This window comes from Giraffa tippelskirchi, chromosome 3 (assembly GCF_054371585.1).
Source record: "Giraffa tippelskirchi isolate mGirTip1 chromosome 3, T2T-mGirTip1v1.2.pri, whole genome shotgun sequence".
Classification (NCBI taxonomy): Eukaryota; Metazoa; Chordata; class Mammalia; order Artiodactyla; family Giraffidae; genus Giraffa; species Giraffa tippelskirchi.
The window spans coordinates 29,386,411-29,412,457 of record NC_137277.1 but is presented as its reverse complement, the minus strand read 5'-3'; the positions used below and the strand labels follow the sequence as shown (position 1 = coordinate 29,412,457).

Sequence of the window (26,047 nt, the reverse complement as noted above, 5' to 3'; positions counted from 1 at the left end):
TGCCCCACCCCCCTGCTCACCTGAAGCACCAGCGCTCGTCCGGACTACCGTCTGGCCTGGAGCCAACTGTCAGTCTCACCCCTGCCCGCTGCATCTTCCTCTTGCACCACCAGTAGCCCTTCTCCATCTCTAGGACAGAGATGGCTTTCTGGGGACAAAGGATTCATCAGACGGCGCAGCCAGCACTTCACAGCATAACTTAGCATCTGTGCGTGGATCTGAATCCAGCCCCACAGTTCCATTGCCTGTGTGTCAAGCCCTGCATCCCCTGAATGTGCTCCCACTTAGAGACTGAGGATGACGTGTCCTGGGTGGCTGCTGGGGAGCCAGCAGGTGATGCGTGCCCTGCAGTGACGCAGTCGCATAACTACAGCTTCTAGAATTCCAGCAGGTGCAAAACTTCACAGTGCCTGCCCCTGGCACTCAAGCCAGTTGGGGATGGTGTGGAACTTTGCAGGTGAGGCTCAGAGAAGATAAGTGGCTTGCCCAAGGTCAGCAGTGAATTGGTCATACAGTTCAGCACCCCCTCACCCACAAGGCTCTCCCCGCACAACCTGTCCAGACCCACCCTGACCCTCCCAGCTCTCATCAGCTCCCAGCTACCCCAGCCTCTGCCCTCCCCCTCAGCTCCTCCAGGCAGGGCCAACCCAGGACCCTGCATCCCACCTGCCTTGCCCACCAAGCTAACCCCACTGAACATTCAATGAGCACAGAAATGGGCTGCAAGAGGGTGGAGTCTTCATCTTATTCTCTGCCATATGCTTGGAGCCTAGAACCATGACTAGCCCTGCACTGGGCACTCAGGAAGCACTTAATACTAACGATGATGGCAGCTAGCACACTGAGCACCTAGCATGTGCCAGGCACCTCCCAAGACCTGATCCGACCTCAGGTCAGCCCTGTGCAGGAAGGAAGGAATGGACATGGGAGATCCCACTCGGGGGCTCAGGACACAGGAGCGATGAGGACCCTTCCCAGGCACCTGCAGCTTCCAGATGCTCCAGCTGTCGGTGGCGACGCTGTTGACAGTCTCGCTCATGAGTGCGATGAGCATGTTGAGCAGCAAGACGTAGGTGAGCAGTACATAGGCCAGGAGCAGCAGCAGCACCACACCGCGGAAGTGCAGCTGGTCTTGGAAGGCCAGCTCACCCATGCCGATGGTGAACTTGAACAGCTCCAAGGAGGCATCCAGGATGCCCTGGTACGGGGCCTCCTTGTCCTTACCCGCCACCTCTGTGGTATTGGAACCCGCAGGAGCCCCGGTGTCCTGGGCCTCCCGACTCAGGCTCACCAGTGCTGTGGGGAGGAGAGAGAGGCAGGGGGTGCTCAGCCCAGGGGAGACCAGCAGGCAGCCTCGAGGGTGGGCAAGGGCTGGGTGGGGAAGCGAGGGCCTTTACCAACAGCGAAGCCGAAAAGGAAGACTAAGTAGACCAGCAGGAAGCGGAGCAGGTCCCGAAGGATGACCTAGAACATACGCCCCAGAGTCGGTGGGGGGCCAGGCCACTAGGCGTGACTCCACACCCTGCCTCAGCCCTGCACACACACACACACGCATGCACAATGTGTACATACACAGGCCCTGTGGAGCCACAGTGAGAAGGGGGTCTTTAAAAAAATCTATATCAGGTCACATCATTTTCCTGCTCAAAACCCTCCAGGGCCAAAAAATTAAACCACAGGCTCCAGCAGCTCCAAGTCTGGATATGCACCCAAGAGAAGGAACGGAAAACAGGGACTCAAACAGATAACCTGGGCATCCGTGTTCACAGCAGCATTGTTCAAACACCCAGAGGTGGCAACAACCCAAGTGTTCACAGATGGATGAACGGATAAACTAAATGTGGCATCTACGTACAGTGCAGTACTATTCAGTCTGAAACAGACAGGAGATTCTAACATGTGACAGCACGGATGAAACTTGAGGACATTATGCCCAGGGAAATGAGCCAGACACAAAAGAACAAATACTGTATGACTGGCACTTACGTGATGAGGCAGTCAGAATAGTGAAATTCATAGAGATAGAAGCTGGAAGTGTGGTTACCAGGGGCGAGGAGGAGGAGAGAATGGGGAGTTAGGGTTTCGTGGACAGAATTTCAACTGGGGAAGGTGGACAAGTCCTGGAGATGATGGAGATGGTTGTACAACACTGTGAATGTACTTAATGTCACTGAGCTTCCAGGGTGGCTCAGTGGGAAAGAACCTGCCTGCCAATGCAGAAGACGTAAAAGACGCAGGTTCCATCCCTTGGTGGGGAAGATCCCCTGGAGGAGAACATAGCAACCCACTCCAGTATTCTTGCCTGGAGAATCCCATGGACAGAGGAGCCTGGAGGGCCATAGTCCATAGGGTTGCAAAGAGTTGGACATGACTGAAATCCTCCAGGGGCCTCCCCATGGCCAGCAAAACTACTCCCTTCCCCCACTTCCTCCCATACCCTCCCAGCCTCTGTCTGTCCCTAGCTGTCCAAGCTCGCTCTGGCTTCCAGCCTCCCTCCCTTTGCCTAGATTGCTACTTCCTTGAGTCTGTGGTGGCTGGATCATTCTCTCAGATCTTAACTTACACGCCACCTCTTCAGAGAGACCTGCAGAGCATCCGGTCTACAGCACCCTCCGCCCAGTCACTGTCCCTCATACCCCATTACGTGTTTCCTTCAGGGAATTTAGTGTAATGCACCATTCTCATTTGTTTTCTTATGCTGTTTCCACTGCTAGAATGTCAGCTTCAGGAGAGTGAGATCTATGCTGTTCGTGAACAGAATACTGTGTCCCTGACACTTAGAACAGGGCCTGGCCCGTACCTAGCATTTGCTTCCTAAATGTTTGTTGAATGACTGAATGAATGCAGGCACCTCCATGTGCCCAGACGTCCCAGGGCACAGGCACACTGGGGAGCTTCTGTGCTCGGTCCCTGCTCCTTTAGCGCACAAGGAGGCACGTGCTCCTGTGTGGACACTTGCCAGCACACACGTGGGCACATGTGCTTACCCATGTGTGGAGGGCAGACCCCGAGAGCAGGCACGGGCGTGTGTGCCGTGATGCCAACACTTGGCGAGCATCTGAGGGCACGGGGCATGGGCAGACTTGCTCACGTGCCCCTCTGCCTAGCCTAGCTGGGGCGGGAGGGAATGGCACCTGAGCCCAAAAGGAGTCCCCCTGGGGTGCGATGTCCAGCCCTGTCCAGTCTGGCTTCACGGGGCCGCCCCTGCCTCTCACCTTCTGGATCATGACACTGTAGATGCCCGTGTGCTGCAAGCCACGCGTGTAGTAGAGCAGGTTCAGCCAGCCCAGCACTAGCGAGCACACGAGCAGCGGCAGGTATGCCTTGACGGCCAGGAAGCACAGCACCTGAGACAGCACGGTGAGCAGTGCCTGGACCAGGCTGTGGGGGGCAGGGTCGGTCAGCTCACGGGCCTCCCCCAGCCGGTGCAGACCCCCACTGCCCCCCACCCCCTGCCGCGGTTTCAGAGATGAGATGTCCTCCCTGTGTCCGGACTGGACCTGAGTATCCTGACCTCCATCTCGAGTGAGGTCCCTGCGGGCCTCAGTTCCCTCCCCTGTAAAATGGGGGTGACAGTAACAACGCCTGACTCAGCGGGTGTCAGCGAGGATTCAGTGAGACACAGCAGGTAAAGACTTCAGGCTCCACTAAGGCAGAGGGAGGACTCAGTCAATGTGACTGACTCGGTGATGAGCTGCGCCCGACAGCAGCCCAACTCCTGGGTCCGGCCTGCGTGCTGGTCCCAGCCCCTGGAGCTCCCTGGTTCCCAAAGCCGGCGTAGTGCCCCCTCCCAGGCCAAGATGGGGGAGAAGGAGTGAGGCCTCACGTACAAGAGGATTTCAAAGTAGCTGTCCATGAAGGAGATCCAGATGAACAGACGGCGCCTCCAGAAGTACCACAGCTGCAGGGGGCGGGGGGCGGGGGGCGGGGAGGACAGGCTGTGATACACACAGGGCCACAACACAGCCCTGCTGCCCACAGGGCTGGGTCACCACTCCCATGCTCCCTGCCGGTCAGCCTGTCACAATCCGACCAAAACCACCTCGGAGGCTCAGACGGCAGCTTTGACTTTTGGGGTGCTTATGAATCTGGCTGGTAGCTGAGAAAGCTCCAGACCCTGTTTCCAAACTGTCAGACACCCAGACAATGCCAGGGACCCCCCCCCCCCAGCTCCCTGTGGATCCAGCTGGAGGGCTCACACTCCATACGATGAGGGAGGCTCCTTTCCCTCCCCCTCCCTGGCTGCCCAGGGACTGCTCCAGCCACCCTGACCTCCCAGAGTCTCCACATCACAGCCCAGTCTGTCTCCTGCAAGCTGGCAGCATCTTCCCATGAGGATGTCCTGCTCAGGATGCTGGGCTGCATCCCCCTAGCCTACCCTTCTGTGCTCAAGTGAGGAATGACCCAGCCGAGGGACCGTGGGCTGGGAGGCATCTAGCTCCATTCCCAGCTGGCACTGCCAGGGGATCACAGGAGCCATTTGCCGCCCTGAGGGCACTCCAGCAAGCACAGCAGGGCGTTCAGCGTTCAGCCCAGAAGGCAAGGCTATCCTGAGGCTGGTCAGCATGGGACCAGGTATGGGGCTCAGTCTCCAGAAAATGCAGGGACTTTGTTAACCTGTCCCCAGGCTCCTCAGAGCAGGATTCTGGGTTTGGAGAGGGGTGGTCGGAGGAGCCCTCACCTGGCCCATGAGGAGGTAGACCCCCCCGAGCAGGAGCAGCACGTGGCCCAGCAGCAGCATGGTGTTCCCAGCTGTCACTTCCAGTGGGAGGAAGTCCTGCTTGAAGAGACGCTCAGCTCAGCCTAGGGTCCCCTCCCAGCAGCCCCCCAGTGACAGCTAGGGTGGGGGCCCATTCTGAACATGAGCAGTGGGGAGGCCCCCAGAGTGGCAGAGCAAGCATGGGCTCTGGAGCCAAACTGTCTGGGTTCAGGTCCCATCTCCACCACTCACAGCCCGTATGACCCTGGAGAAGCTCCTTAATCTCTGTGTCTCCCTTCCCTCAACTGTAAGCCCGCAATGATGAGAGTTCATCATCTCAGAGACTTGTGAAATTAAATATGTTAACACATGTCAATCACGTGGAACACTTTCTCACATATGGTGCACACTCACTAAGTCCTAACTATTATTGTTGTTGTTACCTCTATGCTGTTACTTTCATACTGTGACCAGCTAGGTTAGCATGTGGCTACAGAGCCCAGTGGTCAGCATCTACAGGGTGGGTGATAATCCCTGCCCGGTCTTCTGCCAGGGTTGTTTGCGCCCCTCCCTGCCTTGCCTTCTCCAGGGCGGGCTGGTGGTAGGTGACAGCAGTGAAGATGGACACGTAGATCACGTAACACAGGAAGTTGAAGAGGAACCTGGGGGTGAGCAGATTCCACTTCGCCTGCAGCAGTTTGTTCAGCGGCTCCAAGACTACCATCCGGTGCCGGAGCTGGGACAGGCAGGTGAGAGTCAGAGGCGCGTTCGGTTCAGCAAGTACAGTTGGGGGCACCAGGGGAGGGGCAGAGGACGGGGAGCCCCGAATGACCCCTCCCCACCCTCACAGCTACAGAGTGACCAGTCCTGAGCAGGTGCTGGGCAACAGAGAGGACACCCCGATATGATCCCCAAGTCGGGTGGCACCGGTGTGTGGGGAGCGTGTGCCCAGGGGCTGGGTGGGGACGTGAGGCCACACCCCCACATCCCAGTTTCAGGGCACGCGTGGTCCAGCAGGCCGACCTGAGCAGTAGACCTTTCAGGAACCTCTGCCAGGCCCTCTAGGCACACCCCCGCCCCGTGGGCTCACCGGGCTTCGGCAGTGAAACGCGATGATCTCCAGCACTGAGTTCTCCTCCCAGCTGTCCACAGAGGCCAGGTCATACAGCGACACCCGCACAGGCCCATAGGACCACTCCGTGAACTTTCGGGAAAGGGATTGGCATGGCCCCGGGAGCTCCCGCTGCAGGATGTGTCTGAAAATCTACAGGGCCAGGCACATGAGCTTGAGCTTGAGCTTGACCCTCATGGCCACTGCCCCCACTGACGGGAAGCCTCAGACTCAGTGTCCTGCAGAGCAGACACACGCATGTGCCCTGCACCCACATGTACTTGCACATATGAACTCTTACACACGTCCACATACTAAGCCCCATGTAGGCACTCGCACCTACCCACCTATGCCAGGGCCTGCCGGCAAGCTTGGCTCTTCCTTCCCCATTCCTGCCGCAAGGCTTCTTTTCTGGACACTCTTATGGCCAAGGGACCCCCAGTTCAGGGGTCCTTAATGCCCCATGACATCAGAGGCTGCCAGCTACACATGTGTGTGCATGACTGTGGCCAGAGTCTAGAGCTCTCACTCAGAGGGCTAGAAAATGTCCCTGATCTGAACAGGTTCAGAGCAGTGTGGTTTTACAAATGAGGAGTGGGGTGGGGGGGCTTCCTGTGTTGGGGAGTGGCTTCCACAAGTCACACAGCCATGCCTCTAGACACAAAGGGAGGTCCCCACAGCCCAGGGGCCTTGGAGGGCAGGAAGAAAACGTAAAACTTTCATTTATGTTCAGTTTGGTCTTAAACTTTAAAGACACCTATGTTCTAAGCGTGGGGCCCTGTGTCAACTGTGTGGGTTGTACACCCATGAAGCTCCTCCCGATAATAAGGATCAAACAATGAGAAAGTTTTTGAGAAAAAAATAAAGCTAGATTATGTTTATTCTTTTTTTTAACCACACAGCTTATGGGATCTTAGTTCCCAGACGAAGGATTGAACCTAAGCCCTTGGCAATCAAAGTGCAGGGTCCTAACCACTGAACTGCTGGGGAATTTCCTCATGGTTACTCTTTGTAAGAGTAACGTATAACTTCCAGATAAATCAGGTTTAGGCATTAAAATTGAAACTGCAAAAGAAAAGTCTGAAAGAAGATATGGCTATGGAATACACACACATGCATACACACACACACACACACACACATATATGCATGCACGCACACAAAGTTTTAAAACCTTGTAGGAGTTAAGCAATAGCAAAAATCAAGAAAAACATAATTACACTCAGCTACATAAAAATGTAAAAATTCTGTGTAGCAAAAACTGCCATAACATTTTTTTAATGTTGAACTGGGAGAAAAATTTGCAACTATGACAAATGGTAAACAAAATGCTGTTATGTTCATGATCAAGAACACTTACGGGGCTTCCCTGGTGGTCAAGGGGTTAAGAATCTGCCTTGCAATGCAAGGGACACGGGTTCCATCCCTGGTCCAGGAAATCCCATATGTCACTAAGCCCCATGTGCCACAACTAATGAGCCCTGGAGGCTGTGAGCCCTTACTATTGAGCCCACATGCCACAACAGAAGCCTGTGTACCCTCGAGCGTGCACTGCTCAACAAGAGAAGCCACCACAATGAGACGCTCTTGCATTTCAACTAGAGTAGCCCCCACTTGCCACAACTAGAGAAAGCCAGTGTGCAGAAACAAAGACCCAGCAAGGCCAAAATTTTAAAAAATAAATACATAAATAAATGATTTTTTAAAAAAGAACACAACAATCAATAGGAAGAAAACCTAACAGCAAAGAATATGAGATAGCTATCTGCTAATCAAGAAACCCAAATGACTTTAAAAAGAATCCCTGGGAGTTCCCTGGCGGTCCAGTGATGAGGACTTAGGCTTGCACTGCTATGGCCCAGGTTCAATCCCTTGTCGGGGAATTAAGATCTAGGAAGCTGCACAGTGCAGCCAAAAATATACAATCCTTGCTTTATAATGTAATATATTCGTTCTGCAGCTCCTGGATAATTTATCAATAAACACACATGTCAGAGAGGTGCATGCCGAAACTGCTCTGAGCTAGACACCACCCCAGGCTCTTCCTGCAAAATTCCTGGCTGAGTCCTCCTGCTTCCTGGAAAGGGCAGCCCGGCCACTCACCTCAATTTTGCCCTCCTTGGCAGCCAGCTTCAGGGGCGTGAGGCCCTGCAGGTTGGGCATGTCCTCCAGCCGCACGGTGGGGCAGAGGCGGGCCCCTGCCTGGAGGAGCCCGTCGTACATGTGGGTCACCAGCATGCTGTTCTCCGGAGAGTTGTCTGCGATCATCACCAAGGCGTGCAGCACCGTGTTGCCCAGCGAGTCAGCAGCCTGCAGGCTGGCAGGCTGGTGTGGGTTCTCCAGGAGGTAGGTCACCACATCCCACTGCTGGGTGCACGCGGCCAGGGAGAGGGGCAGCTCGCCTGGGGGCCGAGGGGACAGCTTGGGCCTTGGGTCTCTCAGGTTTCACCCGCTGGCTCATCACACTCCCTGGACCGCCTTGAGGTAGGTCAGGCAGCCAGAGGAAGAGATGCAGTATTATATCAGGGTCCCCGGCTCAGCCAGGCCAGGCAGTGAGTGCAGAAGGTCCTGGGCCCACCCAGGCCAAGCAGTGAGCGGAGAAGGTACCTGGCCCAGTTAGGCCAGGCAGTAAGTGGAGAAGGTCCCCGGCCCACCCAGGCCTGGCAGTGAGCAGAGAAGGTACCCGGCCCACCCAGGCCAGGCAGTGAGCAGAGAAGGTCCCCGCCCAGCCAGGCCGGGCAGTGAGCAGAGAAGGTACCCGGCCCACCCAGGCCAGGCAGTGAGTGGAGAAGGTCCCCAGCCCAGTTAGCCAGGGCAGTAAGCGGAAAAGGTACCTGGCCCATCCAGGCCAGGCAGTGAGCGGAGAAGGTCCTGGCCCACTCAGGCCAGGCAGTGAGCAGAGAAGGTCCCGGGCCCTGCCTAGGGCAGCTGCGCCTTCTCTCAGGAGCTGGTCAAGGCAGCTCTGTCCAGCCCTGACCCAAGGGAGAGGGCCTGGAGCTCTTTACCACCTATGGGATCAGAGTGTGGGCTTGCCCACCAGGCTTCCCACCCCTTGCCTCCGTCTCTTTTCTTTGCCGGGGCCCAGACCCACTGCCACCGGGCACAGATGTCCCTTCCTCCAGGCCCTGTCTGGTCAAGTCCCTTCACACACCAGTGCTAGCCTCCCGCTCCCCTGGCCCTGGTCTGAGCGCGTGTGTAGTGAGTGAGCTTCCTTGGCCTGCCGCTGCTGCTGCTAAGTCGCGTCAGTCGTGTCCGACTCTGTGCAACCCCATAGACGGCAGCCCACCAGGCTCCTCTATCCCTGGGATTCTCCAGGCAAGAATACTGGAGTGGGTTGCCATTTCCTTCTCCAGCGCATGAAAGTGAAAAGTGAAAGTGAAGTCGCTCAGTCGTGTCCGATTCTTTGCGACCCCATGGGCTGCAGCCTACCAGGCTCCTCCGTCCATGGGGTTTCCCAGGCAAGAGTACTGGAGTGGGGTGCCATTGCCTTCTCCACTTCCTTGGCCAGATAAGGGTAAAACATCTCTTAGACAAGCTGCCTTTGCAGGTGGCGGAGCGATTAGAAGCATGAAGGGTCAGACAGGTCTGGGTATCAGGGTCACATTAACCCTGTGACCGTGGGCGAGGTCTTAATCCCCTCTGCAGCCCAGTTTATCCAAGAAAGCAGCTCACCGAAGTAGAAGCAGGTCTCTTGGCTCCTCTTCTGGAAGAACTGGCCACAGGCCCGGGCGTGCACATCGGCCCCATTCTCCACCAGGAGCTTCACGCAGAGCAGGCTCCTCTTCTCGATGGCGATGTGGAGGGCGCTGTGGCCTCGGTAGTACTCATCTGTGCACTGGGCGTTGACCAGAGGCCGGGGATTGCCTGAATCCTGGTCAATCTGCAGCAGCGGCTCAATGCAGGCATTGGCTCCGTCCCGAAGGTTCAGCACGGCCTTCATCAGACAGGTCTTCCCCGTGGAGCCCTCTGCGGGAGGAGGGCAGGGGGCACTGCGATGTTCAGGCCACCTACCCGCCCATACAGGAAGCACCCCAGCCATGCTGCAGGATGACAAGGCTCAAGCCAGAGGTGTTAGAATAGCAACAGGTATGGCTGCAATTTTCTTTATTTTTTAGTTGGAGGAGGGACTAGACCTGATAGAGTGCCTGATGAACTATGGACAGAGGTTCGTGGCATTGTACAGGAGACAGGCATCAAGAAAATCCCCATGGAAAAGAAATGCAAAAAAGCAAAATGGCTGTCTGAGGCGGCCTTACAGATAGCTGGGAAGAGAAGAGAAGTGAAAAGCAAAGGAGAAAAGGAAAGATATTCCCATCTGAATGCAGAGTTCCAAAGAATAGCAAGGAGAGATAAGAAAGCCTTCCTCAGCGATCAGTGCAAAGAAACAGAGGAAAACAACAGATTGGAAAAGACTAGAGATCTCTTCAAGAAAATTAGAGATACCAAAGGAACATTTCATGCAAAGATAGGCTCGATAAAGGACAGAAATGGTATGGACCTAACAGAAGCAGAAGATATTAAGAAGAGGTGGCAAGAATACACAGAAGAACTGTACAAAAAAGATCTTCATGACCCAGGTAATCACGATGGTGTGATCACTCACCTAGAGCCAGACATCCTGGAATGTGAAGTCAAGTGGGCCTTAGAAAGCATCACTACGAACAAAGCTAGTGGAGGTGATGGAATTCCAGTTGAGCTATTTCAAATCCTCAAAGGTGATGCTGTGAAAGTGCTGCACTCAATATGCCAGCAAATTTGGAAAACTCAGCAGTGGCCACAGGACTGGAAAAGGTCAGTTTTTGTTCCAATCCCAAAGAAAGGCAATGCCAAAGAATGCTCAAACTACCGCACAATTGCACTCATCTCACATGCTAGTAAAGTAATGCTCAAAATTCTCCAAGCCAGGCTTCAGCAATACGTGAACCGTGAACTTCCAGATGTTCAAGCTGGTTTTAGAAAAGGCAGAGGAACCAGAGATCAAATTGCCAATATCCGCTGGATCACCGAAAAAGCAAGAGAGTTCCAGAAAAACATCTATTTCTGCTTTATTGACTATGCCAAAGCCTTTGACTGTGTGGATCACAATAAACTGTGGAAAATTCTGAAAGAGATGGGAATACCAGATCATCTGACCTGTCTCTTGAGAAACCTGTATGCAGGTCAGGAAGCAACAGTTAGAACTGGACATGGAGCAACAGACTGGTTCCAAATAGGAAAAGGAGTACGTCAAGGCTGTATATTGTCACCCTGCTTATTTAACTTACATGCAGAGTACATCATGAGAAATGCTGGGCTGGAAGAAACACAAGCTGGAATCAAGATTGCCGGGAGAAATATCAATAACCTCAGATATGCAGATGACACCACCCTTATGGCAGAAAGTGAAGAAGAAATAAAGAGCCTCTTGATGAAGGTGAAAGAGGAGAGTGAAAAAGTTGGCTTAAAGCTCAACGTTCGGAAAACTAAGATCATGGCATCTGGTCCCATCACTTCATGGGAAATAGATGGGGAAACAGTGGAAACAGTGTCAGACTTTATTTTTTGGGGCTCCAGAATCACTGCAGATGGTGATTGCAGCCATGAAATTAAAAGACGCTTACTCCTTGGAAGGAGGGTTATGGCCAACCTAGATAGCATATTTAAAAGCAGAGACATTACTTTGCCAACAAAAGTCCGTCTAGTCAAGGCTGTGGTTTTTCCAGTGGTCATGTATGGATGTGAGAGTTGGACGGTGAAGAAAGCTGAGCGCCGTAGAATTGATGCTTTTGAACTGTGGTGTTGGAGAAGACTCTTGAGAGTCCCTTGGACTGCAAGGAGATCCAACTAGTTCATCCTAAAAGAGATCAGTCCTGGGTGTTCACTGGAAGGACTGATGTTGAAGCTGAAACTCCAATACTTTGGCTACCTCATGTGAAGGGTTGACTCATTGGAAAAGACCCTAATGCTGGGTAGGATTGGGGGCGGGAGGAGAAGGGGATGACAGAGGATGAGATGGTTGGATGGCATCACTGACTTGATGGACATGGGTTTGGGTAGACTCTGGGAGTTGGTGACGGACAGAGAGGCCTGGCGTGCTGCAATTCATGGGGTCGCAAAGAGTCGGACACGACTGAGCGACTGAACTGAACTAGTTGGAGGAAAGCTGCTTTACAGTGTTGGTTTGGTTTCTGCCATACAACTCCAATCAGTCATAATTATATACATAATCAGCCCAAACATTACAGGTACTTATATTTGGGGCAAAGAATGCTTTGAGATGGATGAAGTGTGTGGTATGTATGTCAGATCTCAATGATGCTGTTACTTAAAAAGAGGCAGGGGAAAGGCCGCACTGAGGAAGCCTGGGAATATCCGTTCGCCACTGACACAGCCGAGGGTGGCTGAGGCAGGCCCAGGCCGGGAGCCGGTGGGGTAGGTGGACAGGGAAGTGGGCTCTGTCGGCAGGAGAGCCGCTAGGAGCACTGCCCCTCCTTGCCTCTCAGCTCCTGGTCGAGACCCACCCAGGGAGCCCAGTCTTGGCCCAGCTCATGGGTCTCTGGCCCGAGTGGTAGCTTACCTGTGTATTCCGAGTCTGTGAGGTACTTGCTGGTCCGGTGCAGGTACTCTGGTAGCCCCGCCAGATCCTCGGGGGCCCCCCGGGCCACGGCACTGAAGAGCCGGTCGCGGCCAAAGCGATTTGGGTCTGGCTGACTGTGGGAATGTGGTTTGTTACTGATACTGCAGGAGAGCTCTGGGCCCCCAGAAGTGGGGAAGCTCTTCCCCCTTCCCAGGGAGCCTCGACCCTCCCTGTGGCTCAGTGGTAAAGAATCCACTTGCAATGCAGGAGACACGGGTTCAATCCGTGGGTCAGGAAGATCCCCTGGAGGAGGAAATGGCAACCCACTCCAGTATTCTTGCCTGGAAAATCCCATGGACAGAGGAGCCTGGCAGGCTACAGTCCATGGGGTCACAAAGAGTCAGATATGAGTGAGTGACTTAGCATGCAGCATGCACTCTCCCAGGCTGACCAATGAGACCCCAGGTGCTCAGACCCCTGGAGGAGTGGGCTGTCCGGGGCCCTGGTCCATGTGTCCCCCGACCTCAGGCATCTGGGAGGTCTGCTCTCACTCTCTAGGTGCCCTGAGGGTCTCACAACAGGCTCACTGTCCATTTTAGCACAGGAACTCATCATGGCCGTTGACCTGGGGTCTGGGTTGGCACGGGGCTACCAGAGGTGCCCACAGACTTGGGGGCTGTCTGCACCACTGGCCCCCACCAAGGAATCAAGAAAAGCCCCTTGTCTTCTCAGACCATCCATGGATTAACAACGGAGCAGCTGCCCCCCTGACTATCACTTCTGTCCTGAGTGAGCAATCTTTATCTTCTCCATCAAACAAATAAGGAGATAAAGTAACCTTCCCAAAGTCATATGGTGCAGAATTCATGGTGCGGGGGGTAGGCAGCGGGGGCTCAACTAACTCCAGACCCCGACTCCAGAGAAACTCCAGCCTGGACAGACAGAGGTTTCTCAGAGAGATGGGTCCCAGAGTGGAAACCAGACGCTCACAGAATTTTACTGAGAAGCCACACTTCTGGGGAAGTCCCAAGGAGGGGCTGGTAACCCTTCTGAGTCTAGCAGTGCTGAGTGGGCTACCCACGCCTGGACCCGTCCCTATTCACAGAGGCCAGCTCGCCCCTGGGCTCCTGGCACCATGACCAGCCGATACAAAGGGACAAACAAAGGGGGGACTAACTGATGTTTTGGGGACCCTCAGGTCTGCCATGGAGTGGATCAACCAAGAAAGGGTTGGGGGCTCTGATGAGTTGGGGGGTTGCTAGGATCAGTCGTGTTTTAAGCTGTGATCGCGTGACTGACGCACCATCATTCACCTAGCAGATCACGTGGACGCAGCATGACCAAGAGGGCTCTGCGGCTGACTGGGGAGCCCGGAGCAGTATGGCTAGGGGAAGTGGCTATTTGGACAGGCACTTCCTGTCACAGGGTGGCATCAGAGTCCTGGGACAGGGAAGCCCACAGGGAATAGACTGAAGCAGCAAAGGGCACCGAGAGGCTGGTTCTGCCTCGGGCTGGTGGCCCAAGCCCAGAAGCCTCACAAGCATCCTCTCCTGCCCTGGTGTGAACGTGACCTCGGTCCTGCAGCACAGACAGAACAGGGGCTCTGGGCTGGGAGTCCAAGGTGGGCAGCCAAGTCCCAGGTGTGAGTGAGGTGGGAGGGAGAGATGGAGAGACTTCCCTGGAAGAGTGCTGTCTGGCCCATGCAGATATGTCAGACCTCACCCTGGGGGCATGCCAGGTGCACCCCCACACACACCCACAGGGCTCCCCACCAGAGTGGTTCCCAGGGTCTGAATTAGTGGACATCACAGGAAAGTCAAAGAGAAGGTGATTCCAAGAAAGCCACTGTCCTCAGTCCCCAGAGTCCACGTTCCCAGGGTAACAGGTCCAGCCTTGGAGGAGCCTGGGAGCACACGGGACATTTCTGGATGTCCTTGTGTCTCCTGGACTGGAGTGTGGATCCTGCTACCACCCCCCTCAGGGACTGTGACAAACAAGGGACATGCCAGGCTCAGTCGAGTAATTGGAGCTGAAAGAATATGTCCCTACCAAGAGGAATGCAACCCCAGAAGACAGAAGGGCAAGAATGGGGAAAGTTCTGGAAGCAGCAACCTCAGCGAGCAGAGCAGAGTTCAGCCTGTCGGCCCAAGAGCCATCAGAGCCAGACTGAGGACCCCATAGGCTGTGGGGAAGGGGCGCTGGGGTTGGGCCAGGCCACCCAGTCTGCCTCTGCTGGAAGTGAGGCCCCAGGCTCCATCCACACTTGCTGCCTCACCTGGCACCTGCGGCCTTTCGGAAGTTGAGGTTCACTCTGATCTGTGGGGAGGAGTTCCGGTCCTCACCCTGGAACCGGGACTCCATGGGGGGTGGTTCGGAGCCCCTGCCACCCTTTCCTTTGTCTCCCTGGGCACCATCTTCATGGCCTCCATCTGAGGTCTCCAGCCTGAAAGCAGGAGGGCTGGAGGGCGTGGTCATCTTCAGGGAAGACGGCTGCCCCTTCTGACTGGAACCTCTGTGGGGGGAAGGTGGGGGACAGAGATGTCAGAGGGACCTCCTTCTCCCAGTAGGAGCAGGACTAGAAGAGCTGGCTGGAGCCTGGGACCAGAGAGGTTCATTAAGAGAAGCTGGGTACAAGTAGACTTTCCCTGGTGGCTCAGCAGTAAGATCTGCCTGCAGTGTGGAGAAGCAGGTTCAATCCCAGTATCGGGAAGATCCCCTGGAGGAGGAAATGACAACCCACTCCAGTATTCTTGCCTGGGAAATCCCATGGACAGAGGAGCCTGGAGGGCTACAGTCCATGGGGTGAGCACACACAAGTAGACCAGCCCCCAGGGCAGGAACTCAGTCCAACAGGAGGGGAGAGAGGAGCCAGAGGAGGGAAGACCAGCAGGGAGGCCCCATCAGAGAAACAGGGACCATCACTGTCCCTGACTCTCCCTCTGGGACTTCCTGATCTTTGAGAGGCCACACCCCCTGGTCCCAAAATGTTTGTATCAACAGCACAACCCTTTCTCGACACAACCTCCTGTCCAGCAGCCAATATTCACATCAGATGAAAATGCAGTTTCAGAAAAAAAAAAGAAAATGCAGTTTCAGGTGGGGGCAGGTCACTCCACCTCCCACGCAGTGTAGGGGCGCTCTGGGGAAGTCCTCAGGAAAACCACGGGCCTATCAAAATCTTTATTTTGCTGCCAGGACGACCAGGGCTCAGAAGGGGGAAGTGACTTTCCCAAGGTCCCAAGCTGTGGGCAGCGCCTTGCCCCACCATGCTGTTTCTCTTCAGTTCTCGGAATTCTTCAGGGCCTGTCTGTATTTTTAGCCTTAGTGTCTCTTAGGGGCTTCAGAGCCAGAGGGAGACACCTCGCTGGCGCCCAAGCTGCCGAGCCGGCAGCCCTACCAGGCCCCAGGCTGGGCGGGGAGTTCAGCTCCAAGCACCACCTCACCCTTAAGGGGAGCGCTGAAACCACAGCCGCCATCACATGGCAGGGTGGGGCCCCAGTGGGGGGTGGGGGAAGCCCCTGGGCCCCCCATTGGGTGAGCAGAGAGAGGGAAAAGAGCCCAAGGTGGGGAGAGTGGAGAGAACAGTGTGGGGAGAAGGCGCAGGGAGCCGAGCATGGGGACTTGGGGACGAGAAGCGGAGGGCAGGAGTGGCAGGGTGGACAGTGGTCGGGCCTGGACCATCTTCCTTGCAGCTTTAGCCCCCGGAGTGGGGGGAGGTGGCGACATGGGGGCATCTTCCCACAGAAGCAGGGGAGGCGGGGGCCTGTCCAGTCCTCACCACACAGTGTTGAAGCAGCATCTTTCTGCGCACCCCGGGGGCGTCTTTCCGATACCACTCTCCATTTAACCTGGCTAAGGTCCCCACCCTCGCACCGTTCTGCCTCCCGGCCCACGGCTCCCAAGCCTCCGCAGCAACAGCTGTCTGCGCAGCCCCTGCCCTGCCCATCGCCGCCCCTCGCCCCGCCAGCCTGGATCCCCGCCCCCCCATCTTCCCAGGGAGGAAGGACCTGGGTGGTCAGGTGAAGGATGGAGCCGGAGCCCCGCGGGGACCCTGGCTCAGGGCTGGGCTTACAAGAAGCCCACTTGGGCTTCCTAGCCGCCACCCCCAGGCCTGGGGGTCCGGGCCCCTGGGACGCCCGCATCATCCCGGACTCACCAGCTCGGCGGAGGCAGCGCGCGGCGCGTCCTGCTTGGGGCTGCGGAGGAAGTGCAGCCGGGAGGGGCGCGGGCCCGCCGGGAGCCCAGAGAGTCGGCTGGGTCCCCCCGCGTGCCGCACGTTCAGCCTGCCTGGCTGCAGCCGGGTCAACGCTCTCCCGGTAGGACCCGCTGGCCGGGACACTGACCATACGGACCGCGGGCCACACCCTCTCTGGGGAGACACGCCCTGCCTCCCGCCCCGCCCCACCCCCACTGCCTGCTATTGAGGCCCCCAGATGCGAGGGGTGGGGCAGTCAGAGGCCACCGTTGGGTGCGGGGTCCTGCTCGGGGGAGAGGGGAGCTGGCGGGCCCTTGGAGCAGGAGGGACTTGGCCCCTACACTGACGCCCACCCCTCCTCTTCCCCACCACCGGTCCCCCAGGGTCCATGTGGCTCAGACGGGGCAGGGAGAGCTGATGTGGACTCCCCGGGAGAGGAGGGACTCAGCCCAGCACCTGCCCCTGGAATGCACCGCATCGCCCCGGCCTCCCGGGACCTTTCCGCAGTCCCCCAGACCCCCAGCCTGACGGCACCAGCCTTCCTTCCCTGAGCTAAAGGTGCTTCCAGCACCGGCCAGCAGGGGCGGCTGTGCTTCTGAAATTAGACAACTTCCTTCCAAACCAGCCCTGGTCCAGACCAGCGACACAGCCACCATCCTAGTAAGTAGCCAGCCCTAGGTCATCTCCCTCTCCCTCACTCCTAAAATCCACCCCATCAGGAACCCCACACCCCTAAACCTTCCAGTTTGTCTCTATCTCTGCCTGGTCCAAGCCACCGTCCTTCCTGCCAGGGAGACCACAGCCACCTTCAGGCTGGTCTACCTGCTTCACTCCTGACCTGCACCCCTCCATAATCCATTCTCCTTACAGCAATGAGAGTGGTATTTCAAAAATGAAAACCAGATCACCTCACTCCCTGGCTTAAACACCCCCCATACCAAGCTCGTGTAGTTTGGATACCCTTCTCCACATCCCATCTCTTATTGCAATCCTGCCGTTCACATGACATTCCAGTGTATACACCTGTGCTGTCCAATGTAAGGTCACCAGCCACAGTGGCTATTTAAACATGTCAACTATAGTAAAATTAAATCAAGCATTCAGTTCTACAGTTAGACATTTCAAATGCTCGTAGTCACATGTGGTTAGTGGCTACTATAGAGGACAGCACAGATGCAGAACTTTTCTATCATAGCAGAGAATTCTATTGGACAGTCCTGCTCTAGACATTCTGAACACATTTCAGTCTCTCCAGTATACCAGTATACCATGCTCTCTTCTGTTGCCTCCAAGTCTTTGCATAAGCTGTTGCAACTGTGAGGAACACACACACACACACACACACACACACACACACACAGCCTTGCTTTAGCCAATTCCTACCTCTCTGTTTAAACATCATTTCTTTGGGTTGCCTTTCCTAGACCCTGGATTGGTTTGGGGGTTCCTCTCTGTGTTCCATTAAGTGTTGGTAGCTCTGTTGTGTCTGACTCTTTGCGACACCATGGTCTGTAGCCCACCAGGCTCCTCTGTCCATGGGATTCTCCAGGCTAGAATACTGGAGTGAGTTGCTATTTCCTTCTCCACAGGGGATCTTCCCGACACAGGGATCGAACTCAGGTCTCCCACATTGCAGGCAGATTCTTCACTGTCTGGGCCACCAGGGAAGCCCCTGTGTTTCATGATACTCTGCATATCTCTGATAGTAACTCATTGTCCATTATGATTAACATTTAATTGTCTGGCCTCATCTTTAATAATAACAAGAGCCTCCTGAGCAGTTACTATATGCCGGATACTGCTCAGTGCTTTGCATGTAATTCTCAGAGCAACCTTATTTCACAGATTAGGAACTAATGCTGGGCAAGACTGGACACACTGTCCAAGGCCACAAAGCTGGGAAGTAACAAAGCAAGTATTCAAGTCTGGAGCCATGCCTTTACACACCAAGCTCTCCAAGAGGTGAGACCTTGCTTATTTTGCTATCCTCAGCACCTAGCACAGTGCCCAACCCCAGGTGGTGCTCAAGAAACCTTTGAATTGTGATTGTAATGCAGAGGACATTACTGTGCTGTTGGGGGAAAAGTAAAGAGTAAGTGGAGACCCTCAAGTCCTTCAATGACAGTTGGATAGACAACCCTAATTGCAAGTCAAGTTTATAAAAAGTCCTCAGATTATCAATTGTCAGGAAAATGCAAATCAAAAACCACAATGAGATACCACTTGACACCACTAGGATAGCTATAATTAAAAAGACAGATAATACACTACCTTTAAATCAACTAGAATACAATAAAAATTTTTAAAAAGACAGATAATGATATGTATTGGTGAGGATATGGAGAAGTTGGAACCCTCATACACTGCTGGCAAATTATACAATAGTGCTGCCTCTTTGGAAAACAGTCTGCTTGTTCCTCAAAAAAATTAAACATAGAATTACTATATGACCCAGCAATTCCACTGATAGGTATATACTCAAAAGAAATGGGGAATGTCTAGAATAGGGGACTCTGTGGAGATAGAAAGTAGGTTAGTGGTTGCCTATGGAGAGAGAAATTAGATCCCTACAGATTTGGGGAATAATGGGGAACTGCAGGGTATAGGGCTTCTTGTTGTTGTTGTTTTTTTTTTTTTTGGCTGTGTAACTTTTGAGGATCTTAGTTCCCCAATCAGGAATTGAATCTGGGCCACAGCAGTGAAAGCACTGAATCCTAAATACGAGACCACCAGGGAACTCCCAGTACAGGGCTTGTTTGGGGGGAGAGGGTGATGAAAGGGTTCTAAATTTGATTGTGATGATGGTTGCAGATATGCCAAAGACCATTGAATTGTACACTTTATGTTGGCAAACTATATGTGAATTTTATCTTTAAAAAAAAGAGGTCCTCTGAGCAGAGTGCCTGTGTTTTTAGTCAGAAATGAATCAAGCAGAGAAACACAGCTTTCTCAGTCACAATGCCACTGAACTCATATTTGAAGAAACTTCATCCAGTCCAGTTTCCATGCGAGGAAAATCCCCCCCCAAGAAGTCTTTATGTTTAGCCTTTCCATATGTTTCAATTCCATGTGTTACACTTAGTAACTTGTTATAAAGACATATTTTTTCACTTGAATTTGTTTTCAGAATCAATTTTAAGGAAGACAAGTGATTCAAAGCAAGTGCAGCAGAGATATTCTTTGGAGAGGGTGGGAAGGCAACTGACTTTTCAATGTGTAGCATTTGAACCACTAGTTTTTCACCACTGACTTAAAAAACAAAAAAAGGGCATTTCTTGCAGAGCTGAAAGTGCAAAAAAAAAAGACACAAATCCAGCTCAACTGTGCAAGAGGTGTCTAAATAAAGCCTGTGCATAATTAATGTAAATTCTAAAGAGAGGTGGGAGAGAGAGGTGCTCTAGCTTTAGAGAGAAGGAAAGGTGGAACTTGGGGGAAGTGAGTGCACAAACCAGAGCCTGTTCTTTGCTTCTCCCAAGACTTGGTCCAGAGCCTGGGCTGGGCCGGTGTCCTGGCTAGGTGGAGCCTCTCTGAGCAGCTCTGTCTGAGACTGACAGAGAGGAAGTAGAAATAGGCCAGTGTAGGAGGCTGAACAGGCTTCCTGGAACAAGGGAGGAGACTGGAGTTGAGCAGGCTGGTACTGGAAGAGGAAAATACTAGCTGAGGTAGCCAGGGAGGCCAAGAGTGCCTCTTGCAGGAGGGAAGTCCTGCGAAGTCCTGCGGGTGTGGGTGCAGCCTGCCTGGCCTGGGAGATCCTTGCTCTCAGCGGAAGCAAACTGCCCCTTCTCACACGGTCTCTGCGCCCCCCCGGAACCACAGCTCAGCCCCGCCCAGATGTGGGGCCTCTCTCTCAGGACCCAAAATAGCCACAGCCAGGCCCCGGGCCAAATCTGGGAGCCCAAGTTCACAGCCTCTGGGGAATTTTCCGACCTTGGGGTGGGGCTGGCCCCGTTCTCAACAACCCCCCAGCTACTGGCTTATGGATGTCCGATTTTAACTACTGCAAAGACCAGAAGGAAGGATATTCTGCCGTCTGGGAGACAGGAGAGAAAGGGGAGTGGAGAGAAGGAGTCGAGATAAAGATGGGGAGAGAGGAAACACTGGTCAAAGGGCCTACAAAGTCAAGGCTAGTAAGAGAGACACAGCCTGAGACCAGAGATCCAGACAGTCTGGGCAGAACCAGCGACAGCGCTATATAGGAGAAAGACCAGACACAGGCAGAGTCAGCCTGGGCCAAGGAAGCATCAGATAGCCTGACTGAGGCAAAGGATGACCCAGGGTGCGTGCAAGGTCGAGCTGACAAACACGCGGTAGAGCACGGAGGGGTGAAGGTGAATCAGGAGACCAAGCAGGGAGACGCAAAGGGCCCGCCTTTGCGCCTCAGCCACGCCCACACCCACGACTCCTCCCCTCCGCGCCTCAGCCACGCCCACACCCAGGACGCCTCCGCAGTGCGCCTCAGCCTCGCCCCCACCCCACGACCCCTCCCCTCCGCGCCTCAGCCACGCCCACATCGTGTGAAGGCTCTACTCCGCGCCTCAACGCCCCCCTCGCACATATCCAGTTTCCCAAGGGAGCCCCCCCGCCCCCCCCTTTAGCGTCACCTCCGGCGCCCGCCCAAGTGAGGCCCCGCCCTTTTCCCCACGCGCCGCAGAACGCAAGTGTCCGCGGTTCGCTGGGGCTCCCAGGAAAGGAAGCGGTAGGAGCTTTGCAGTGCCTCCCAGCCGACGCCCCACTCGCCTCCTCAGTCACAGCACAGCGAGGGAGTCGCGGCGTCCAGGCTGGGGCTCCTGCCTCTCTGCAGGGGAACGGGTGTGCACCGGCGGTGTGGTGCACCCAGGGCTGGGGAGGCACCTGCCTCGCACTCTCTGGACGCGGGTAAGGTTGGAAACGCGCTCGAGCCGGGCCTTCACAGCATTTTCTTTTTCACTCCTGACCACCTTGGCAGCTAGATCTGTTGTCTCCATTCAGAGAAGGGATCCAAACATGAACTGGCTTGCTCTGGATCACAGCATAGTTCGCAAGTGATGGCGGTGGGATTTGAACACAGGCAGTCTCTCTGACTTTTGCCTTCCCATCTCTTTTTTTCCACAAAGTCACAAAGGTTTATTGTATAACTTACACCCTTAAAATTTTTAATGTGCTTTGTAATTTTTAAGAATGTACACAATTTTAAAGCTAACAGTTCTATAATTTTGACAACAGTATATAAGCATATGACCATCACAGTGGTTAAGATACAGAACGTTGTCATCACCCCAAAATGTGTTCTGGTGCTCCTTTGCCAGCCCCTCCTTCACCGCCATTCTCTGATAACCAAGGATGATTTCTGTTCTTGCAGCTTTGGTTTCCAGAATGTCACCTGAATGGAATCACGTACTGTGTCATCCTGGCTTCTTCTAAGGTCCCACATCACATGTCTTGCTCTTGCTGCAGTTCCCCTTGGCAGTGTCTGACCCCTCTCCCAGGCCCCTAGACTTTGAGGAGAGTTTGTCCTCACTCCCTGGGGCTGCTGCAAGCCTGGAAAAGGAAGGATGTTGTGGAGGTGTCTTAGTCCATTCAGGCTGCTACCGCAGACAAGGTAGCTTATAAACAATAGAAGTTTATTCCTCTTAGTTCTGGAAACTGGGAGTTCAAGTCAAGTCCCCGGCATGGTCACACTGGAGAGGCCCTCTTCCTGGATGGAGCCAGCACCTCTTCCTGGTGTCCTCATCCTAACCCTCAGGATCTCCTTTATAGGGGCACTGATATCATTCATGAGGGCTCCATCCTCCTGAACTAAGCACTTACCAAAGCCCTACCCCCTAATACTATCATATTGGACATTAGGATTTTGACCTGGGCGGGGGTGGGGGGGCACACAAATATTCAGACCATAGCAGAGGGAATGACAAGGTGACTCAGGAACCAGGGATAGGAGTTCAGAACAAGACTTAGAACATTTCAGAAATACCACTCACATTTAGACTTTATTGGGTAAGTCATGGAGAGTAACTTAGATTTGAATGGAGACCCTCCCTCAGACCCTCATAGTGCCCTGGGGGCTACCTCTTTGCTAAGAAATCATCTCAGAGGAGAAAGGTTGTTGGCCAGAAAGGTTGGGTGTCCAGGCCAGCACGGCTTGCAAGCAGCCCTTAGGTCCAGAGAGTTGGGAGAGAGAGCAGGAAAGCTTATGCATCAGAGTTTCCTTTGTTTCCCTGTATTGTCTCTGTTGGTCACAGGTCTACTTTTTCTCTTTGCATTTTGGAGAACTCTGCCTTTCATGAGAGAGGCTTTCCTTGAATGTCTTGCACCAGAAAGCCAGCTGTGTGGATGGGGCTTCACTGAGCACCCCGAAGTTTAGCAGACAGGTGTCCACTTCATTGCCCCCTTCCCCAGCCCAGCAGAGTCTTTTTATACTTATGTCCTCGGGACACTAGGAGGTCTCAGCTTCTCTACTGAGTTACACGTGGTCATCCACCATCCAGGGCCAAACCCTGCTGGCTGTGCCCTGCCTGGTTTCCTCTCCCACTCTCTTTGTCCGTGTTGACATGCTTTTTAAATATTTATTTTTGGCTGCACTGGAGCTTCCTTGATGTGTGTGCGCTTTCTCTAGTTGCAGTGGGTGGGCTTCTCATTGCGGCGACTTCTCTGGTTGCTGAGCCCTGGGTCTAGGGCTTACAGACTCAGTAGTTGTGGCACATGGGCTTAGTTTCCCCAAAGCCTATGGAACCTTCTGCGTTGGCAGGCAGATTCTTAACCACTGGACCATCTGGGAAGTCCTGCACCTTTTTTTTTTTTTTTTTTTTAATCTGCTATGATCACTTTAGAAGGATTTGGAAAGAAACCATTTTTATACTGAAAGACCAACCATAACTGTGATGTATTATGTCTATTTTCAAGACAATCTGGAGTCATCCTCCTGTCCCCACCCCCCAAAAATGAAAACATTGAAGTTGAGGAAATGTGCAGACCACCTTTTGGAGGCGTTTCATGATATAAGGAAGCAGGGAGTGGCCAGTACCTGGAAGGAGATGTGGAGTCAAGGTAGGGGGGATTAACTGTTTAAAGATCAGCTATCCATGTAGTGCCAGATTCTGTTTATATGATAATGAATGATCCAACAATTGTCAATGCAGGGGGAGGGTACTTGCACCAACAGAGACATCGAGAAGGTCAGAGGGTGGCCCCATTGGAGGGACTCACCTGTTCGTGTAGCGAGAAAAGAAGGCAGTGTGGGTCCAAGTGTGGACAGGTTTCAGGTCAAGGGTGGGAAGGTCCAGTGGCCTGTGTTTTCTCTAAGAAACTTTAAGTCAAGGCCACCATCTGGAAATGAGGGTGTGGGAAGTTTGAAGAAATAGAGCCTATCACCTCTTAGAGAAATGGAGGAGGACTTGAGTTTTGTTAACATTAATTTAAAATGAAACCAATCAACTTGAGTGTGTGGTACACTCCCCCTGGAAGGTAGGTGCAGACAGGAGGAAGACAGGTTCCAGGCTTGGGGTTTTACTAGGTGACTAGGAAGGAGGAAGAGGTGTGTTTCCAAGGGTGGATTATATGGAGGAATCAGACCCTCTCCTACCTCCCCACCATCCAGACATCGGGGATGTGCAGCAGCTCCTAGGACCCTGGATACCCCAAGGCTCAAGGGGTTCCCGGCCTCTCTTAAAAATAAGCCAGAAACCACATGACAGCTGGTGCACAAAACTGCCTGAGCCTGAGAAACAGGGAAAATGTCAGAGAAGGAAAAAGATGAAAGACGCTCTCCAAAGGCTGAAATAGGGGGCATTGCTCGTGTGCTAAAGTCGTGTCCAACTCTGCGACCCCATGGACTGTAACCCACCAGGCTCCTCTGTCGATGGGACTCTCCAGGCAGGAAACTGGAGTGGGTAGCCATGCCCTCTTCCAGGGGGATCTTCCTGACCCATGGATCAAACCCATGTCTCTTATGTCTCCTGCATTGACAGGCAGGTTCTTTACCACCTGCTCCACCTGGGAAGCATGAAGGAACCTCAAGCTGACCCTGCCAAATAAAGGGGCTCTCCTGCTAGGAGCTGGAATGGGGCTCTGAGTTCATGTCTGTACCTCAAACTTGCAGATGTGCAAAGGCCTCTCCTTGGTATCTACCCAGCTCTGAACTCACACGTGCCACAATTAGTTTAATTCTGACTTTATTATTTTTTAATTAATTTATTTATTTTAATTGGAGGCTAATTACAATATTGTAGTGGTTTTTGCCATACATTGACATGAATCAGCCACGGGTGTACATGTGTCCCCCATCCTGAACTCCCCTCCCACCTCCCTCCTGACTTTATTATTTTTTAAATTTTATTTATTTATTTATTTATTTTTGGCTGCACTGGGTCTTCGTTGCTGTGCACAGGGCTTTCTTTAGTTGCAGTAAGCAGGGGCTGCTCTCTGGTTGTGGTGCACAGGCTTCTCATTGCACTGGCTTCTCTTGTTGCAGAGCTGGGGCTGTAGGTGTGAGGGGTTTAGTAGCTGTGGTGTACGAGCTTAGTTGCCCCAAGGCATGTGTAATCTCCCTGGACCAGGGACTGAACCTGTGTCCCCTGCGTTGGCAGGTGGATTCTTCTCTTTTTCTTTTGGCAGGTGAATTCTCTTTTTTTTTTTTTCAGGCAAGAAAAGGGAAATTTATTAGAGGAAAAAGAGAGGTGACTGGCCCTTAAAGAGAACCAGCGTTCTCCCTTTCTGATGGAGTCCTTCTTATACCCCACCAATGAAAAATTCTCTGAAGGGATGGTCACGTAGCCGGAGGTCTGGAATCTGGTGGTCTCACAGCTCTGAGAAGATAAGCACCAGTGAGATAACAGAATGCCATTTGGGCAATTTGGTCAGTCTCACAGATCACTGTGATTTTATTCTTCGTTTGCGAAGTCTAAATAATGAGCCATCTTATCAATGAGACTGCATATGGGCCCTATCACATAGCTGGCAGGTGAATTCTTAACCACTGGACTACCAGGGAAGTCCTAATTCTGACTTTGATGGTTGGTTTTATGGAAATATTTCTTCTTTTTCTTTGCTCTTAGCTATATATATAATTTTTGCCACGTGGCTTGTGGGATTTCAGTACTGATTAGAGTTTTCATCTTTTGGATATATGCCCAGGAGTGGGATTGCTGAATTAAATGGTGACTCTATTTTCGCTTTTTACCCTTCATACTGTTCTGCATAGCAGCTACACCAATTATATTCCTACCAACAGTGTACAAGTGTTCCCGTTTCTCCACATCCTTTCCATCATTTGTTATTTGTAGACTCTTTGGTGATGCCCATTCTGACCAGTATGAGGTGATATCTCATGGTAGTTTTGATTTGTATTTCACTAATAATTAGCAACATTATTAATCAGCACATTTTTCATGTTCTTCTTGGCCATCTGTATGTTTTTTTTGGAGAAATGTCTATTTAGGTCTTCTGCCCATTTTTTGATTGGGTTGTTTTTTGTTATTGACCTATAAAACCTGTTTATATTTGGAAATTAAA

General features: G+C 53.2%; 1 protein-coding gene and 1 long non-coding RNA gene across 2 annotated transcripts in view; one reads left to right on the top strand and one right to left on the bottom strand.

The window, feature by feature from the left end:
- Positions 1-16,737, bottom strand: part of TRPV2 (transient receptor potential cation channel subfamily V member 2) — a 23,347-nt gene extending 6,610 nt beyond the window's left edge. The window contains exons 1-13 of the mRNA XM_081583774.1: positions 16,523-16,737; positions 14,642-14,878; positions 12,367-12,500; positions 9,483-9,776; positions 7,914-8,212; positions 5,790-5,963; positions 5,280-5,435; positions 4,682-4,780; positions 3,831-3,901; positions 3,216-3,381; positions 1,398-1,464; positions 983-1,296; positions 21-148 (exon numbers count right to left, since the gene is read on the bottom strand). Coding sequence (XP_081439900.1) covers positions 21-148; positions 983-1,296; positions 1,398-1,464; positions 3,216-3,381; positions 3,831-3,901; positions 4,682-4,780; positions 5,280-5,435; positions 5,790-5,963; positions 7,914-8,212; positions 9,483-9,776; positions 12,367-12,500; positions 14,642-14,841 — 2,102 coding nt within the window. The 5' untranslated portion in view covers positions 14,842-14,878; positions 16,523-16,737. The remainder of the gene's footprint in view (positions 1-20; positions 149-982; positions 1,297-1,397; positions 1,465-3,215; positions 3,382-3,830; positions 3,902-4,681; positions 4,781-5,279; positions 5,436-5,789; positions 5,964-7,913; positions 8,213-9,482; positions 9,777-12,366; positions 12,501-14,641; positions 14,879-16,522) is intronic.
- On the top strand, positions 16,559-26,047 carry LOC145543163 (uncharacterized). The gene is made up of 5 exons (XR_014080510.1): positions 16,559-16,682; positions 16,945-17,221; positions 18,407-18,523; positions 23,441-23,584; positions 25,177-26,047. It is a non-coding gene; the product is annotated as an uncharacterized LOC145543163 (long non-coding RNA).